This window comes from Megalobrama amblycephala, linkage group LG1, assembly GCF_018812025.1.
Source record: "Megalobrama amblycephala isolate DHTTF-2021 linkage group LG1, ASM1881202v1, whole genome shotgun sequence".
Taxonomy (NCBI): Eukaryota; Metazoa; Chordata; class Actinopteri; order Cypriniformes; family Xenocyprididae; genus Megalobrama; species Megalobrama amblycephala.
The window spans coordinates 58,076,779-58,097,289 of NC_063044.1; the positions used below are offsets into that span (position 1 = coordinate 58,076,779).

The window sequence follows — 20,511 nt, forward strand, 5'->3', positions numbered from 1 at the left end:
GACCGTGAACAGTTACATTTATTACACCATTAGATGGCGGCAGAGATTTTCTTCATGAGCGAGTCACTCAGTCGCAAAGACTTTTATATTGAAACTTGTTGTGAACATGCAACAGGCCTCAAATGACAACTGCTTTGACTAGCGCTGTCAGTGTCAGCAGGGCACGTGGAAACCCACTAAATGTTAAAAGGACAGGATCGCAGCAGACATTCAGTTGGATTATTTATTATGAACATTGGACTGACCTGAAGGAAAATGCTAAATCTGAATGCAGGTAATAGACTCGGTCACTCGATATCTCTATCTCACAATACTCTTCTACATAATGCAGTGCTTCAGTGAACAAAATCAGTAGAGAACAAACATATGTTTACATTGCTAGTTGCTAAGACAGACGCAACAGCACACACATTCAGTGGCGCAGCGATACTTATGTAATGCGGTCAGCTATATGTTTTCGGGAATTTTACAACGGCTTTAAACATGGCTCAACCAATCAGAATCAAGGGCCGGAACTATCCGTTTTATAATTAAAAATAACTTTACTGTGCGTTAGTAATTGTTTTTACACTAAAATCATCTTGTTGCTATACTTTAGAAACTGAGAATTTTGATATTGATTTAATATTTGACCCTATTCACTTTTATTGTAAGTGCGTCACTGTAACACTAGTTGACATGAATTTTTGTAGTAACAAACATTATGCCATGTGTCGTCGATTTAGTCTAACGTATATTGAAGCTGAATAAAATATATTCATTTAATTCCATTCCCCCAATATTTTCAGTCTTTTATTTTCTTACCACTCTTTGTCCTTGGGGCCAGTTACATAAAGTGCTTAAATTAGTACTACAAGTTAGTCATCTATTTTTTTTTTAAGACTGGATTTTAATAACTTTTTTTTTTTTTGTCAGTTGCATATCAAAAAATTAAAAATTGAGAAATTTGGTCAGACTAGATTTTAAGAAGTTCTTAATGTTTATGTAACTGGCTCCCGGTCTCTTGTTGAGATTTACCCCCTGCTTTTCTCCATAGCACATTTGTAGTCTTCACCACACATGCTAATTCCCTGCACCTTCCTCTCTCTTCCTGTATCTGTGAGTGTCAGAGAGTGCTGACTCTGGCTCTTCTGTGTACAGTGAAGCTCAGATGAACAGTGCATTACACTCACATGAATGTGACTCTTAGAAGTCAAGATGGAGGCCGATGAATCAATCGGGCAGTAACAAACCATCTACTAAGAATCCCACCACATGGGTGCAATTAACGCCAGGGAATTTTGTGACCGGAAGACCCATAAGGATACGATCTGATGTTAAGAACGAGGCTGAGGCAGGGAAGGGCCAGGTTTGATTTATGGGTATGACATATGTGGTTGTGAGTGTGTTTGCGTGCCTATGGAAATACAGAAAAAAAGAAGCATGTACATGGATGCAATGCTCCACACTGCTTATATAAAGCGGGTCAACGATAAAAAATGTATGATGGTAACTAAATAATTACACACAAGTTAATGCACAGCAGGAGGGGGAACAGGGTGAGACACAAAGTAAGAGGTAGACAGAAAAGTCAAGGTGATTCACAACCCATTACATAAACACAGACAGCTGTATCACGCAAACACATCGCAATGATTTTTCATACATATGTTTTATTTCAGCCATCATCGCTCCAGCCTTAGAATCATCACCTTATCATTCACATAATCATCCTCCTAACAGTTTTTTGGGAGATTTTTTATTTTATTTTATTTTATTTTTTTTATTTTTTTCAATTTTGTTTTTTTTTTTCAGCTGAAATGTTCTCTCACCCTGACTGCATTTCATTTTTATCTTGCTCTAAGTCTCAGCGTAATCTCAACATATAAAAAAGTAAACCTTTTTTTAAAGAAAACTAAAAAAGCAAACGAACAAACAAACAAACAAACAAAAATATACCCAGAAACTGTAATACCATTTCAAAGAGGATATACAATATTAACAACATTAATCATCAGTGTTTTGATGATATCGAACAGGTTGCTAGGTCAACATGTTTGTCATTAGTAGTGTTAGTATCAAGTTCATCGTCAGATTTTTGTGTTGAGCATCACTTATTAAATTATCATTGCATCAAGTTGACATCATCCATGTTAATATAAGCATGCAAACACATTTCCTCAGGATCATTCAGAATTGCACTGACATAGAGAGACAGAGGAAAGAGGGGAGACAAACAGAGATGGAGAGAAAAACATATGGGCTGGGCTGAACCGAAGAGAAAGCTATCATTAAAGTTTGTATTGTGTGGAAGCTGATGAGGGGGTCAGAGGTCACTCTACAGGGGTTGTGCCTCCACAGTGTCTAAGATCTAAGGCAGCAGAAGAGATGGGCCTGGAGACAGGAGCTGGATAGGGCTGAAGACTGCAGGTCGATACCACATCCACGTGTATGACGGAATCAATGGCCTCTTAGAAAACAACAAGAGCTGATATACGATAACGGACTAAGGACTGAGTGCACACCGGCGTGAGCGTGTGTGTGCGTCCTAAGGCCTGGCATGTGATTAATAATAGAAACTGAGAAAATATGAGCTCTAGGGGTTTCATTGGGAAACAATTATACTGATGTACATTTCAATAACATGAATGTTAGTGATTGGTAATGCAGTATTCCTCAACTGAGGGATGCGTGCGGTAGCATTGGCAGTGGTTGTACTGTGATATTAAAGGGATAGTACACCTGAAATTGAAAATTCATCCATTATTCACTCTCATTTCTGCATGACTTTCTTTCATCTGCAAAAGATATTTTGAAGGAAGTCTCAACTGAAAGCCAGTAGGGTCCAAAAACAACATTGGCTTTCATTGTAGAGACGTTTTTCAAAATATGCAGGTTTGGAACGGTACGAGGGCGAGTAAACGATGACAGAATTCTCATTTTTGGGTGAATTATCCTTTTAATAGCGGCAGTGACCCTGGATATCAAGGGTGTGTGAATTGAGTGTCTTGGTCACTATGTTTCTGACTACAGAAGCAGCGACCTGATTGAATAAATACAAGAAGAAGGAAAAAAACATTGCATCTGAAGTCAGTCAGTAATGTGAAATTATCTTGTGGCACCAAAACGATAAAAGACGTGTCCCCCTCTTTGTCTCTGTTTGCAAGGAATGCTCAGACAGAAAAGATAGTCACATTAGCCAAAAGAGATGAAGAGAACCAGTTTGTTTGTTTTGTTTTTTTTTCCCCTTTTTCTTTTAAAGACAATGAAAAACTTCCAACATTTTATTCCTCCATAGCTGTGGCCACCAGATTTGTCCCCTCGTACACACAGAGCACATTTACAAAAAAAAGAAAAGCACATCCAACACGAGAACACAGATCAGGCTAGGGACACGTTTCAGTGACGAGCTGGTTAGGGACACAACGGAGACAGGTCACTACCACATTCTACGGAGAACGACCGAAACGCGCGTCTAAGAAATAGACCATGTCCCTACCAAGTGCAACAGGTCCTACATAAGAAACAGTTCCTCTAAGACACAGGACAGGAGACACTTGATTGTTCAAAATGAGATTTTCTCTGTGCAGGACACAGGACGGGGTGAAGGAAGTGGAGACGTACGCGGGGTCACGGGGTGACATATACCGACAGACGGGCATACACGCGCACACACAAACCGACGAGCCAACACATATCGACACAAAAAAAGCACTCCCACAAACACATAGGATACACGGGAGGAAAAAGAGGATCAATGCGTGCGTCTTTCCGAAGCGGTCCTCTTGGCAGAAGGATGATGGAGAGCACACACTTCCTCTTTTGAAATTAAAAATGTCTAAGAGAACCCAAAAAAATATCCTGGCATGGTACAAAAATAAAATACTATGGCCAGATCTTTCCCCCCTAGGATATGTTTCCAGGAAGTGCACACAAATCCAAGGTCCGTCTCGGTTCGGGTCCTCTGGCAATATTTGAAATCAACGATAGCTCCCTTTGGAAAAGTTCTCAAGGGGATTCAGTCTGCCAGTGTGTCCAGGTCAGGGAAACATATTCTCAAACCATTTCGTTCCGTACGTATCTGGTAGAACAAGAAGAATGGTTGGACTCTGGTAAACAAAGGAAAAAGGAAACACTGCTTATCTCAATGAGCTCCAAGCAGAAGGTGATAAAAATGTAAAAGGCAGAGGGACACATTTCGATACTGCACGACATGATTTGGCCAACGTTTCCGTCCTTATTTCTCCTTCTCCAAATGGGAACGGTCATAAAGTAGTCCTCCTCTCCAGAGAAACAGGAAACAGTTGCAAGGATTCTGCATTGGCAGAGAAGACCACTCCGAGAACTTGCAGCTACTTGTCCGACTGAAAACACTTTGTAGAGATTTTCTAAAGCTACACACAGACACCCGTACAAACTCACGTACGCACATGCGCTCACACATACACAGAAACATTCGTGGTCCATAATCTATCAGGTCTCTCTCCTGATTTTTTTTTTTTTTAAGTAATTAAAATCTCTTTTTTTTTGTAGGCTCAGTTTCAAATAACTAAATAAAGATTATCTATTTAAAGTGGGAATGTTTGTCATATTTCCCCTGAATAAATCATGAAATATTTTGATTTTAACATCATTCCTGAAGCAAAACCATCCATGCCAGTAGTTTTGTTATGATTCCATGTGTTTGTATGTCTGTTTGTGTTTTTGTGTGTGTGGATGTACCTGTGTGTGTGTGTGTAAGTGAGTCCGGTCTAGTCTAGGTGTTTTTCTATATATTGTGTTGGGTCTGCAGGGTTGATTTAGAGGAATAGCACTAATGCAAGCACAGTCTCTCTTCTCTGATTCTTTCTTGATGAAAAATTATTCACAGGTGAAAAGAAAGAATGTATTTCTGTTGCTAAAAAGATAATGCTGACCTGAGGATGAGAAAAAGAAAGAGAGAAAAAACACTGTTAAGCATAGAAACGCTAACAGCAAGTTACATAAACACAAACAGCTCCAGTGAAAAGATGACTGCATTCATACCGTGTTTTGGATTGACAACTGCATTTACTACCAGGTGTGACTGTTAAATAGCTTAGAAAGGCATTCTATTAGTATGAACAAATGAAAATTTGTTTTTAACAATTTTGTATATCAAAGATATTGCCTTCATAAATACCAGAAAGTCTTATCACAATTGACATGATAAAAACGAGTAAATAATAATAATAAATGAATCCAGTTGAGGAGCAAGTTAATGTGTCAAATCTTAATCAACCAACAGTGGCTTCAAATGCTGTTTTAAAGGTGCCATCAAACGTTTTTTTTTTTTACAAGATGTAATATAAGTCTAAGGTGTCCCCTGAATGTGTCTGTGAAGTTTTTGGGGCATCATTAAATATGAGCCGATTCATGCTGCACGGCCCCTTTAAATCTCACACTCCCCCGCCTTGAACAGCATAAACAAAGTTCAAACAGCTAATATAACCCTCAAAATGATCTTTACAAAGTGTTCGTCATGCAGCATGTCTAATCGCGTAAGTACAGTGTTTATTTGGATGTTTACATTGATTCTGAATGAGTTTGAGGCTGTGCTCCGTGGCTAACGGCTAATGCTACACTGTTGGAGAGATTTATAAAGAATGAAGTTGTGTTTATGAATTATACAGACTGCAAGTGTTTAAAAATGAAAATAGCGACAGCTCTTGTCTCCGTGAATTCAGTAATAACCGATGGTAACTTTAACCACATTTAACAGTACATTAGCAACATGCTAACAAAACATTTAGAAAGACAGTTTACAAATATCACTAAAAATATCATGATATCATGGATCATGTCAGTTATTATCGCTCCATCTGCCATTTTTCACTATTGTTCTTGCTTGCTTACCTAGTCTGATGATTCATCTGTGCTGCTCCAGACGTTAATACTGGCTGCCCTTGTCTAATGCCTTGAACATGGGCTGGCATATGCAAATATTGGGGGCGTACATATTAATGATCCCGACTGTTATGTAACAGTCTGTGTTATGTTGAGATTTGCCTGTTCTTCGGAGGTCTTTTAAACTAATGAGATTTATATAAGAAGGAGGAAACAATGGCGTTTGAGACTCACTGTATGTCATTTCCATGTACTGAACTCTTGTTATTCAACTATGTCGAGGTAAATTAAATTTTTGAATCTAGGGCACCTTTAATATTTTTTAGACAGCAGAATTTCTCTCACAAAACTAGTCTCGGGTAGCCAGACCTTGAGACTAACAGTAGAAGGTCGGTCTGAAATCTATGGCAGCTTTAATTGGTCAAGGACTGCCCAGAGTCCGTCTGACTGACATGTAAAGCAACCAATCACACTTCATTTTGTTCAGCGTCATGTTTAGTGGAGTGGAAATATAAAGCTGACTTCCCTACAATAGTCTATACCATGAACTTCACATACTTTTGACAGACCAACGTTTAGTTCATCCTGATAAGTACTCATTTTCACAAACACAATGGCTTTCTTTTTCCATGAGGGGGTTTGGCATCAAAACAGTTTTCAGGCGGACCATTAAAGAACGTGACATGCACGTCTCCCGGAAATACGGTAGAATTCAGCAAATCAGATGACGACTTTGAAACTCCTATAGTGTTTCCCATTTTGTGTGCCATATGCATCAGACTTTCAGCCAATTGTCCATAGGTGTGAAGTCTGAGGCTGAGACTAACAAATCAAGCTCATGTGAAGCTCATATCTTTGTCTCAGGTGAGTTGTCAGAACCTCACATAACTAGTTGTCCAGGGGTGCGTTTCCCAAAAGCATCGTTAGCCAACTAGCATCGCAAGTTCTGTCGTTATTAACATAGTTCAACAATTTGGTGTTTCCCGAAACCATAGTTCAAACGGACATTCGCAAACTGCATCGCAAACTTGTGTGGCTGGAACGACAGCTCTCGAGCTGTGGTTAGAAGCATAGTTTCTTGTTTTTATGACATGTAGACTTAATGCACCCCACTTTTATTTCGAATATCTACAAATGTCATTTACATATTTTAGTTTGTCAAGAGATTTGAAGCACCGTTTTTGAAGAGTGCACATACGTGTATGTGTTCTGATACGCAAGAACGAGCCAATGATTGAATCTGGAAATAAAGCAAAATAACTGAGAAAAATGAGAATTAGTCCTCAGATGCTTTGTCTGTTATTTATAGCAAAAAATCTAGCATTAATTTGATTTCAAATGGATCATTTAAATAAGTTATTACTCCACCACCTGCGTGACATCATTCGCCAACATGGCTGAACGACAAGTTTGTGATGATACGGTTTCGGGAAACAGTCGTGAAACAGTTCTTCGACGATGCATCGTACAATGGTAGTGAAGCAGTGAGTTACTTCGTTGTATGGGAAATGCACCCCAGTGCAATTCCGGCTCCATTTACATCGCACAGATTACCCACACTTGCTCTCAAAATTCAGCTTTAAGCATCCAATTTGGTTCTAGAATGCAGTTGTTAATAACAAAACTGTATGAACGTAACCATATCTGGTGCTGTAAAACAGGACTGACAAATGTATCCTGCTGCTGTGTGAACATAGCCATTGATGTTTTCAGTCTGTTAGTTCATGAATGAAACCTGAAGTAACCCTTTGATGCATTCACCCACACAGATCCCACATGTGAGGAAGTACCCTTCTATTTACGGTATGTGTGTTTATGTTCATGTGTGAATACTCACATCTCTACTCAGAGTGAGGGCTGTCCACCACTATGTGTGGCTTAGGGGAGGCTGCGGCACTCTTTGACACATATGTGTTTATAGATTTCTCCTGGGAGGGTAAACATCAAAGAATATACATGAATATTCAGAAGGTGATTTGGTACATATAATGCATTACAAATGTGGCCCGGGATATGGATTTGTGACGCCGGACACAGGATGAAAAATTTAAATGGGGTCTTTTATTCCAGACTGCACTTGGAGCAGTGCAGCATTAAGTATGAAAACTTTGGAAAATAGTGACAGAAAAATATAAATGTGATTACAGCCAGTAGGAAAAAATAAAGTTTGATCTTCACATCAAAATGAGTGCACTTCTTTTCCACCACAATATTTGCTAACAAAGACAACGGTAGTAGCCTTTCATGCTGGAAAACAAATAGACACACAGTTGTAACATGACAGCTGTCAACAAATCAAAGTTGTCAAATCAAACAAGGCTACTCAAGTTACATGAAAAGTACATGGAAGGAAATTAGTTGCATTTTTGGGGTATTCCTTAATACACCACAAACACTACTGCAGCATTTCACACTCAGGTAACCTTACATTCGTAAATGAGTACTAAGAGGACTTCAAAAATGAATTTGATGATTCAAACTTACAACTCATCACCTCTTAAACACATGTACACATTAACAGGGCCAGTTGCTGACTCGATTTCCCTCTGCAGATGATAAAGGGACAACATTCAAACTTTTCCTTAACATTTGGAACACATTGAATTAGAACAATGATACTATTACACTCATTCCAAGGAAGCACTAATAAACACTGTTACAATCAATAAAAGTGAACACTCACTTGGATGCTTTACACTCGCACCGGAAACACAAAGGGCCTATGGAGCACTTTTCTCCCCTCTAAACAAAATAACCATGTTTCAGTAACACTGGTTTGCATTAGATTATGCACAAAAGAAGTTCTTTTTTAACAGTACACCGATACAGATTATATCGTCAACACTTACGCTTGAAATATCTTGAGAAACAGTTAGCTCCCCCACACTGAACAGTTCGTCAGCAATAGTTGTCGGTATGCAAAACTACACAGCCATCCGAACTCACATCACACTGAGAACGAGTATATAATTCACTGCCTGTGCATATTTCTCGGTATTTTGTGATTTTAATGATGACGAACATCTATTTTAGGCGGAACATTCACCCTGCACTAATATAACTCGTGCTGCTCATTTGTAGCTCTCGCAGCACTTCACGACACTCACACAGCCGTGTTTCTTAAAGGGCCAGCATCACCTTATGGCAACAGATGAGAAAAGCATGAAAACATACTGTGTGTGCAGTACATTTAACCCAGGGGGGGGGGTAAAAACAGTTTTGTGTTTGACACAACTTTTCAACCTGGTTACACTCTCCCCTGCTGAATGTCAACGTCCCCGGTGACTACTATATCTGATCATCTTGCCCCCTTGAAGCTGCCCAGTGGTATAAAGGACCATTCCAGCTAGCACCTGAGAGAGCACATCAGGACTGAAAGACACTGCATTGCACGCAGACCTGGGCAGTCGATACGGGTTACTATGTGCTCCTGCAGTTGTTCTCTGTGTTTTACGTACTGCAGGACAAGGCACTTCCAACTTAACACACTCTCCTCTTTTATTTCTAGGAGCAGGCACAGGTCTCATCACTGGATCCCCAGCAGGTAAGTGGACACTTTCTTTTCCTGAATCCACCGATGTTGGAGTCACTTCCCGGGCACCTTCAGGTATCCCATGGCTCTCTGGTCCTGAACCGTCACCACTCGTATCAGATTGCTCCACATGATCATAGAAATGATCAGGAACCGGTTGCCTTGGACACTCAGATGTCTGGGCTACTGTCAGTTTCTCCACAGGACAAAGAACTTCCTCCACAAGAACGCACTCTGCTTCCAGCGAGGGCATCTCTGACTCAGGAGCTGAGGTACACACTTCTTTTATAGGGGGCTTCCAATTCCTTGGCATGGGCACTGGTACTGGATTATTGCAGGGCCTGAGATTGGATCTGTGCACTCTTTTTACTGTGCCTCCTTCAACAGGCTCCACGGTGTAGGTGGTCCCCTGTACCTCCAACACCCGGTACACGATGGAAGACCAAGCGTCCTGAATCTTGTTTCGTCCAGGCGGGCGGTGTCGCAGGTACACATGTTGCCCCACCTCTACAGCTGGGCAATATACCTTCTCCTCATGCTGCCTTGCTCTTTCCACCGCCCTCCGTTCAGCATATTCCTTTGCTCGAACATGGGCATCTCGGAGACGTTCTTGATGCACTTTTAACCAGTCAGGCTTATCATCTGTTACAGGCTCCTGGCCCAATAGAGCATCAACAGGCAGATGTGGCTGGACCCCGAACAACAGATAGTATGGTGAGTACCCTGTCGACGAGTGCGGTGTTACGTTATATGCATAAACAAGCTCAGATAAATGGTCCGGCCATCTGCGCTTCTTTTCAGGCGGGAGAGACTTCAAGAGGTCATGAAGGGTTCTGTTGAACCTTTCACATTGCGGATTACCCTGGGGGTGATGTGGGGTTGTACGAGTTTTCTTGACCCCATACAACTTGCAGAGCTCCGCGATAACAGCGCTTTCGAAATTCCTGCCCTGATCAGAGTGTAAGCGTTCGGGAACTCCATACTTCAGGAACCATTCTCTGAGGAGGATCTTGGCGGTGGTCTCGGCCTTCTGGTCACGAGTGGGAAATGCTTGACTGAACTTTGTAAACACATCAGTCACTACTAGAACATTTTCTCGCCCATCCGTGGCTGGTTCAAGAGTTGTAAAGTCAACTGCTACAACCTCCAGTGGCCGGGAGGCCAAGAATGAAGCCCACGGTGCCTTAATCTTGGGTTGCGGCATCTTTGCTAACACGCAGCGTTGACATTGCTTCACCCACTGTTCCACATCCTCATACATTCCTCCCCAAAAACATCTCTGTCTCAACAGGGCTAAGGTTCTCTCAATCCCCTGATGACCCATCTGATCGTGGACATTTTTCAGGACTTGATCTGTCAGGCAGGTGGGTAACAATAACTGGTGACATTCTCCAGTGTGGACATCCTTGATTACACGGTATAAGAGACCATCCTTTTCAATGATCCTTGGCCACTGTTTGAGCAGGGAACTCACTGATCTGGACAGGACTAATCTCTCCTGCTTGGTAGGTTTCCTTTGCCGGCTCCAGAATCTCTTGAACACACTGAGTGTTGGATCAGACTCCTGAAACTGACGAAGCTCTGCCTTGGAATACCCGGGCAAAGTGGGAGTATTCTCACACCCAAGATCACCTTCTCCAGCCAAGGCGGTTTGTAACTGCCTGACTCGGCTGCACTCAACTCCTGCTGCTAACAGCTCCGGTCCCAAAGCTGTTCCTGTCCTGAGCGAATTACAGATTGCCACACAGCCATCATACTCTGCATCTTCACTCTCAGAGTGTGGTTCATTGGATCCTGGTCTCCTAGAAAGAGCATCAGCTGCAGTGTTGCATCGTCCAGGGCGGTACTTGATTTCAAAATCAAAAACAGCGAGCTGGGCAGCCCAGCGCTGTTCAATGGCTCCTAATTTGGCGGTCGTGAGGTGGCAGAGGGGGTTGTTGTCTGTTATGATGGTGAATTTGGACCCCAGCAGATAACTTCGGAACTTTTCAGTGACCGCCCACTTAAGTGCTAACAGCTCCAGCTTCATGCTGCTGTAGTTCTGATCGTTTTTCTCAGCCCCTCTCAGCCTCCTACTGGCATAAGCGATTACAGTCCTCTCACCCTTTTGATGTTGGTACAAGACCGCTCCCAACCCGAGGTTACTTGCATCAGTCTCAAGCACAAAGGGAAGAGTGAAATCAGCATACCCCAGCATTGGTGCACTGGTAAGTTTGTCTTTGAGACGCTCAAAGGCCGTTTGGCACTGGGGAGTCCAAGACCTTTTATACAGCTGAGCTGCCTTGATGGGGCTTGTATCTCTAAGGCACACATTCACTAGATCGTGCAATGGCCCGGCTATCTGAGAGAAACCTTCGATAAATCTCCGGTAATAGCTACAAAACCCCAAGAATGATCTCAGTTCTTTGAGAGTACTGGGGACTGGCCACTCCCGAACTGCACTTATCTTGTCAGGGTCTGTACTCACACCTTGCGACGAAACTTGATGGCCAAGGAATCTCACTTCTGGCTGCAAGAAATGACACTTCTCTATTTTAATCTTCAGCCCAGTTTCCTTCAACCTTCTAAATACAGTTTCAAGTCGCACCAGATGTTCGTGAAAGGTGGATGAGTACACTAACAAGTCATCCAAGTAGACAAGCACAATTCGGAACACAAAGTCACTCATGATGGCCTGCATGAGCCGCTGGAACGTTGCGGGCGCATTGCACAGCCCGAAGGGCATCCGCCGGTACTCATAGAGGCCAAAAGGTGTAGTGAATGCTGTCTTATATCTGTCCTTTTCATGGACGGCAACTTGATGGTAACCGCTAGCAAGGTCTATTGTCGAAAACACTTGAGCTCCACCCAACGCATCCAAACTCTCATCAATACGTGGCAATGGAAAAGCATCACGTTTAGTCTTGGAATTTAGTCTTCTATAATCCACGCACAGCCTTAGGCTTCCATCGCCTTTGCGCACCAGAACGATGGGTGAGGCGTAGGAACTCGAGCTTTCCTGGATGACACCCTTCCTGAGTAAACCCGAGATGTGCTCTTTGACCTCTTCAAACTGAGTCGGTGGTATCCTGCGATATGGCTGGGCAACGGGGGCATCATCTGTCAAGTGGATTTCATGTTTCACTCGATCTGTATAACCCAGGTCTTCGTCGCACTCTGCAAACACATCTGCATACTTTGTTAGTAGCTCACAGAGCCTTGCTTGCTGTTCTGGGGTACCTCCTATGTGCAGTCTACTTAACAGATTCCTTGGGCTAGTATTGGACTCTGGTTTGTCTCTCTGGTCAATACTCACTTCTTCGTGTTCGGCAGAGATGCTGTGAAACCTCACCTCACAAACGTCACTCTCAACGCACTGACAGGGGGTAAGTACGCCAAGCCGAACATTAGGGGGCAGCCAAACATCTTCTTGGGAGAGGTTGACTACTTGAACTGGAAGCACTTGACTTTTGGGCGACACTAAGGTGGGCATGGGGATCAGTCCACCTGGTAATGGGGTGCTCCCGGGTTCCAGCAGCAGCCAAGCACTGGTGTCAGTGGCTCTCTTGTTTACTCTGGCATAGACCGTGGCTACAGAGGATGCTGGTACATGGGTTTTGCCCTTACCGCTAACTTTGACTGTGGACGTCGTTTTTTCCAGTTCAATGTCCTGTACATGATTGAAGGCTTCTCTCCACACAGAGTCCAGCTTTCCTCCTAAAGTGGTGTCAAACTCAGTCAGTGCAAACTCTCTGCATCTCTGGGTGATATTCATGCCTATGATACCAGGGGGAGATGGATCTAGTTCTGCAGCATCCCCATCTCGGACTATTAGAAACCCACACTCAGGTATAGTTAGCCCCATCACTTGTATATCCAGTTCAACATAGCCCAGGTATGGAAGTGGTAGCTTGTTTGCTGCAGTTATTCTCAACCACTTAGAGGTGCGGTGAAGGTCTTTGTCTTCTCCATGGAGGTTTTTCCTGAAGAAACTTTCTGTTAAGGTGCTCACATTACTTCCTGTGTCTAGCAGACATCTAACTAGAACACCGCCAATTTGAACATCAACTTCAGGGCACTTGCCAACTGCACGCTCCAAGAACCGTTCCTTTGTTAACGTGCTGCATCTTGAGCCTTCGGGTTTTCCTCGCATTGCTCGGCTCACAGCAACGGAGGGACCCCGTTTCCCTGCACCCCAGAGCTTGAGTTGGCAGTGGACTGGCTCTTGGAACTACGTGGAACAGGACACTGTCGAGCTACATGTCCCACCCCTTCACACCTTAAACAGATGGGTTGGCCATTTTCTGTATACCTGGGCTGGACTTTGGGCTTTACACTCTGGCTACCCCCTGAACTAACCTTTTGTACGGTGAGTTCTCGAACTGCATTAGTGAGTTCCCCAATAGCTTTACCCTGCTGAGTGATTATTTTCACTACCTCCTGCAAGGCCACAGCTATGTCATTTTGTGCTGCACTGACTGAGGTTGTACGTTCTGAGGTCTCCTCAGAGCTCGTGCTCATGATATTTCGACTCCTGGCCACATTAGCACCACGGGGTCTGTCTTCCACAACCCACATCATGGCCTCTTCACGGACATCAAACAGGGTGGATTGAGGCTTTTCTCTAATAAGTTTGCGCAGCTCTCTACGCAGGGACGCATCCCTTATGCCTTCAATGAATTGATCTCTTAAAGCAATCTGGGGATTAGACACAGCATTGGGGGACTGTTGTTGAGCAGCGCTAAGAAGCTGAGAGAGAGCATGGGAAAAGTCACGGAAATCTTCTCCCTCTGACTGTCTGCGTGCATAAAAAGCGTGCAACAACTGAGGTGTGGTACGTTTCTCCCTAAAGGCCCCACGCAGATATGAAAACAGATCACTGGGTTGTTTAGTCTCTCCCCCCATACACAGCTTGACTTCGTCTAAGGCTGAACCTCTTAAATGGGACAGAATAAAGTCCACTTGGTCATCAGTGTTCAAACCCCTCACCCGTATTACACGTTCAACCTCGTCAATGAACTCATCTACAGACTGACCATCTTTGACATGATCGCCACTGAATGGCACAATTTGACGTTCCCTTGGAATGTAAACATAAGATCTAGTGGCAACATTACTCATATTAGCAAGGGTTGACATTACTTGGTCGTGTCTTCGACCTAACTCAAAAATTTGTGTCTGCAGCTGCGCTACGGGATTACCTTCATCACCATGAGTCACAGTCCCTGCACTGTCCATTTCACGGCTGGTTCCAGCCTGAGCAGCTGGCACAACGTCGTCCTGGTCCATGCTCTGGCAATGTCTCTATCTTGAATGGTATACAGTCAAAAAAAAACAATCGCAGTCACTGCAGTCCAACCTGAAGGGGCGATTCCTTGCCGTTTCCTTTGACAACGATCTCAACGTAGAAGTGAACACCTTCCTGCGTTCCCGAAAGCCGGCTCCTTTGCTTCTCCAGGTATGTTACACTTCACGTCGTTGACCTCTTTGGCACTGTTACACGACCCCTCTTCACTACTACCGTTGTCTATGTTCCCACTACTCTACCTGACTGTCAAAAATGTCCCAAAATTATCAATGGAAACCCCACTCCTGGTACCAAAATCTCTGTGGCCCGGGATATGGATTTGTGACGCCGGACACAGGATGAAAAATTTAAATGGGGTCTTTTATTCCAGACTGCACTTGGAGCAGTGCAGCATTAAGTATGAAAACTTTGGAAAATAGTGACAGAAAAATATAAATGTGATTACAGCCAGTAGGAAAAAATAAAGTTTGATCTTCACATCAAAATGAGTGCACTTCTTTTCCACCACAATATTTGCTAACAAAGACAACGGTAGTAGCCTTTCATGCTGGAAAACAAATAGACACACAGTTGTAACATGACAGCTGTCAACAAATCAAAGTTGTCAAATCAAACAAGGCTACTCAAGTTACATGAAAAGTACATGGAAGGAAATTAGTTGCATTTTTGGGGTATTCCTTAATACACCACAAACACTACTGCAGCATTTCACACTCAGGTAACCTTACATTCGTAAATGAGTACTAAGAGGACTTCAAAAATGAATTTGATGATTCAAACTTACAACTCATCACCTCTTAAACACATGTACACATTAACAGGGCCAGTTGCTGACTCGATTTCCCTCTGCAGATGATAAAGGGACAACATTCAAACTTTTCCTTAACATTTGGAACACATTGAATTAGAACAATGATACTATTACACTCATTCCAAGGAAGCACTAATAAACACTGTTACAATCAATAAAAGTGAACACTCACTTGGATGCTTTACACTCGCACCGGAAACACAAAGGGCCTATGGAGCACTTTTCTCCCCTCTAAACAAAATAACCATGTTTCAGTAACACTGGTTTGCATTAGATTATGCACAAAAGAAGTTCTTTTTTAACAGTACACCGATACAGATTATATCGTCAACACTTACGCTTGAAATATCTTGAGAAACAGTTAGCTCCCCCACACTGAACAGTTCGTCAGCAATAGTTGTCGGTATGCAAAACTACACAGCCATCCGAACTCACATCACACTGAGAACGAGTATATAATTCACTGCCTGTGCATATTTCTCGGTATTTTGTGATTTTAATGATGACGAACATCTATTTTAGGCGGAACATTCACCCTGCACTAATATAACTCGTGCTGCTCATTTGTAGCTCTCGCAGCACTTCACGACACTCACACAGCCGTGTTTCTTAAAGGGCCAGCATCACCTTATGGCAACAGATGAGAAAAGCATGAAAACATACTGTGTGTGCAGTACATTTAACCCAGGGGGGGGGGTAAAAACAGTTTTGTGTTTGACACAACTTTTCAACCTGGTTACACAAAAGTAATTCACAATTCATACTGTGTAATCACAGTTATAATACATATATACATTCTATACTGACCAATTAAACTTAGGAAGATAATGAATATCACACATAACAAATGCAATGGAATTTTGAAGTGAGGTATTGATGCATTATTATTATTATACACTACTGTATAATAGACCATTGAGAAGTCTTTATGTCTCCTTCTCACATACAAAAACATATTTCAACTCAAATGAGTATTTCATGTCCATTTATTTATTTTATTTTGTAAGCATTCATGCAATAGGAAAAATTATGTGCAATCAGCCACAAAATAAACCGCTTCAGGGGTCTTGATCCTGTGGTTAGGATTTAATATGCAATACATTAGCACTTACACATAACTCGTATTTTATATAACCAGGAGAAAGATAAGTATTATACTGATTAAGATTATAAGGTCTATTATAGGCCATTACAAATGCATTAACATGCATTATGAATACCATTATTATAATACATAATATATACAGGCTTCAAGGAAAGAGTTACCGGAAAGTTTTTTTATTAATTTTACTTTTTTTCTTTCTAGATTTTCTTTTAGTCTTATCTAGTGAAAGCAACATTTTAGTTGTTTATGCCAATGCCAGTGAAAATTTGATTGCACAATTTCAATATCAAACATTCAAACTTTTATTTATTTTTTCAAGAAACAGAAGTACTACATTAAAGTTTTAGTTCACCCAAAAATGAAAATTCTGTCATTAATTACTCACCCTCATGTCATTCTACACCCGTAAGACCTCGGAACACGTCATCTTCGGAACACAAATTAAGATATTTTTGATAAAATCCGATGGCTCAGTGAGGCCTGTATTGACAGCAATTTAAAACAGTTCATGTGACTACAGCATGAGTACAGCGACGTGAATACTTTTTGTGCGCAAAAAAAACTAAATAACGACTTTATTCAACAATATCTAGTGATGGGCGACAAATCTTTTTTTTCCGAATCAGTGGTTCGGAGTGTGTATCAAACTGCAAAAGTCACGCCCCCCAGTGGTGAACCGCTGAAATTTAGAAACACTTACGACATAACGAAGCCTCGTTTACTGAAATCACGTGACTTTTGCAGTTTGATACACGCTCCGAACCACTGATTCGAAACAAAAGATTCGTAAAGCTTCGAAGCTTCATGAAGCAGTGCTTTGAAATCACCCATCACTAGATATTGTTGAATAAAGTCGTTATTTTGTTTTTTTGGCGCACAAAAAGTATTCTCGTCGCTTCGTAACATTAAGGTTGAACCACTGTAGTCACATGAACTGTTTTAAATATGTCTTTAGTAGCTTTCTGGGCATCTGAAAGTGTTAATTATCTTGCTGTCAATAGAGGCCTCACTGAGCGATCGGATTTTATCAAAAATATCTTAATTTGTGTTCTGAAGATGAACGAAGGTCTTACGGGTGTAGAACGACATGAGGGTGAGTAATTAATGACAGAAATGTCATTTTTGGGTGAACTAACCCTTTAACTAATTAAATTATAAACAAAGAAATGTAGCCTTTACGCATTTTCAAGTAATTATTCACAGTGATTAGCTGCGTTTACATGGACCCTAATAATCTGATTGCAATTGGACTAGTAGTACAATCGGAATGAAAAAATCACATGTAACCAAGTCAGTCGGAATGAATTAGCCAAATCTGATTACAATTTCATTCGGATTGTAAGTGGTGGTTTATTCCGTAATCCGATCAAGAGGGACATGTAAACACTTGATCGGGTTGATGTGCAATGATGTAGAAATAGCGCAATGACGTGTGACGCGCAGAACGAGCTGTTCTTCCCGTTGAATAAAGTGCCATAAATGTGTGTCCTGTCATTCTGAAACTCTTTTTCCACTCATCGTCTGTGAAGTGGGGCAGGATAACGTCCCATCAGTCCTTGTTTCATACTCTCATCCACAGACGACTGGTTTTAGGCTCGGGAAAAGGCGCTTTTACTGCTTGATAAATACAAGCAGCACGACTGAACGGTTCATGTGCTCGTCGTCGCCTAATTATGACCCGAAATAGATCAAATATTAAGTGTGCTTTTTAAAACAAAGAAAGGAGACGATGGTCAGTATGCAATAGCAGTGGAAAACTCTGTCTATTAGTGCAGCGTGCTTGTGACATGTAAACGTGCACATCAACCCGATCACTTTATTTAGCGTTCATGTAAACACCACGTTTGGATTCATCAGTCGGAGCCAATTCATTCAGACTGAAGTAAAAAGTGTCCATGTAAATGTAGCTAGTGACTGAGTGGTCTGCTCTTTTTGGTGCCAATGTTTTCTGATTAATACTGTCAACATAGACAGCAGCAGCTCTATTAGATTGTATTTACACTGCAAGGTCTAATGCACACATTCATTTTTTTTTTTGTCCCATCTCTTTACATACACTTAAAACATAACTGATTGTGTTTACATTAATATCTCAAACAGAAGGGCATTTTAACCAAAAAGTAAAAAGTGCAAGCACCATACAGGACATGCACACAAATAAGTACCATTATTTTTGACAACTCTAGTTCTGTTTAAGACATGCGAATCCACTTGAATGGTGTACGCTCATAAGGACAAACAGGTATCAGGTGTAAAAATGAAGGACGTGGCAAGCATAGAGGGCACAACACACAAAGCACACTGATTGATTTTCACATGCTCACACACACACACACACACACACACACTCCATGCGGTCACGCTGTCTACCTCCACCAGCTGGTGCCAGTGTTCAATAGGCTTGCGGGGATTCGCCAGCATGGCTGTCCAGTGCTCCCTTCCCGGCCCATCAGCATCACTGCCCACACGGCACATCCCAATTACCTCATTATGACCGATACTGAGAAACGAAGAGAGAGAGAGAGTGGGAGGGAGGGACTGAATTAATGCAGTTAGGCTAAGAAATGAAGGAGAACCACAGCACAGTGCATCCATTACAACAAATGGACGAGAGAGAGAGAAAGAAAGACGGAAAAGTGACACAGGAGAACATGAGGAGCGAAAAATCACAAAGTAATGAGATTTAAAATCAGACCTATCTGCATCATATAATTAGAAAGAAAAAGACAGGACCTTTGTGTCATATAGCAACCTGCCCATTAAGATACACACACACACTGAGAGAGTTTCCACATGCAGTCCTTTAATTACGCAGACACAGACAGAGAGATCACGTAATTACACAGATAAACAGAGAACAGAAGGAGAGAGAGACAGAGGTACATTCCAATTACTGAATTACCGAGATAAACAAAATGAGGCGGGAGCACAGGGAACGGATTGAATGATTTGAGTGAAAATTTGTCACAGAGGACAGATGGGCATTCATTTATGATAGGTCTACTGATTACCTTGATAACGAAAACGAGAGAGAGAAGATGAGAAGAGAGAGAGCTGTCATAATCACTTAATTACATGAAAAGTGAGTATGAAAAGCTTCTTGAGTGAAGGTGGAATAACAACTGGGTCTAATAAGTGGAACTTAAATAAATCTTTCCTCTTGCATTTACTGTTGATCAGAGACAAGGGAGACTAAATTAATTATACTGATGCATAATGCTAACTGCAAAGCTAGCGTAAAATATAAAAAATCTGTTGTGATTGGCCTGGATTTGTGTAGAGACAATACAGTTTACATTTTTTGAAGACCTACTTTGATTAACATAACTAACCTATTATAGTAGTGATGATAGATACTTAACAGTAATTTCACAAGAAAGCATTGAGATGAGTCCCTGCAACTGTTTTTATGTATTTATTTATTTATACTCTTCAAAATTTAGGGATCAGGAAGATTTTAGTCTCTAATTGTATGTTCACTTAGGCTGAATTACTGTATATGCTGTAAAAACACAACAAAAACAATTTAAAATAACTATTTTCTACTTGAATATATTTTAAAATGTCATTCATTCCTGTGATGTCAAAGCTGAATTTTCAGCATCATTACTCCAGTCTTCAGTGTCACATGATCCGTCAGAAATCACTCTAATATGATGATTTGATGATCAATAAGCATCTGATATTATTATCAATGTTGCTATACTGCTTAATATTTTTGTTGAACTCATGATACATTATTTTTAAGGATTCACTGATGAATGAAAGTTCATAAGAACAGCATTTATTTGAAATAAAGATAAAATAACATTAATAATAAAATAAAATGTTAAAATAAACTTTTGTAACATTATACATGTACTTTTTTGATGAACAAAAGCACTAATTTCTTTAGTAAAATAATTTGTTTGGATAGTTCAAACAAACAGGTT

The 20,511-nt window shown here is 41.3% G+C and overlaps 1 protein-coding gene and 1 long non-coding RNA gene across 3 annotated transcripts in view; both read right to left on the reverse strand.

Moving 5' to 3' along the window:
* Nucleotides 1-1,339: 1,339 nt before the first annotated feature.
* syt3 (synaptotagmin III) overlaps nt 1,340-20,511 on the reverse strand; it is a 56,690-nt gene continuing 37,518 nt past the window's right edge. For both annotated transcript variants that reach the window (XM_048204036.1, XM_048204045.1), the window contains exons 11-13: nt 18,950-19,079; nt 7,682-7,772; nt 1,340-4,895 (exon numbers count right to left, since the gene is read on the reverse strand). In XM_048204036.1, the coding sequence (XP_048059993.1) occupies nt 7,686-7,772; nt 18,950-19,079 (217 nt within the window). In that variant the 3' untranslated portion in view covers nt 1,340-4,895; nt 7,682-7,685. The remainder of the gene's footprint in view (nt 4,896-7,681; nt 7,773-18,949; nt 19,080-20,511) is intronic.
* LOC125276518 lies at nt 7,886-9,153 on the reverse strand. The gene is made up of 2 exons (XR_007186688.1): nt 8,329-9,153; nt 7,886-8,091 (listed from the first exon to the last, which is right to left on the reverse strand). It is a non-coding gene; the product is annotated as an uncharacterized LOC125276518 (long non-coding RNA).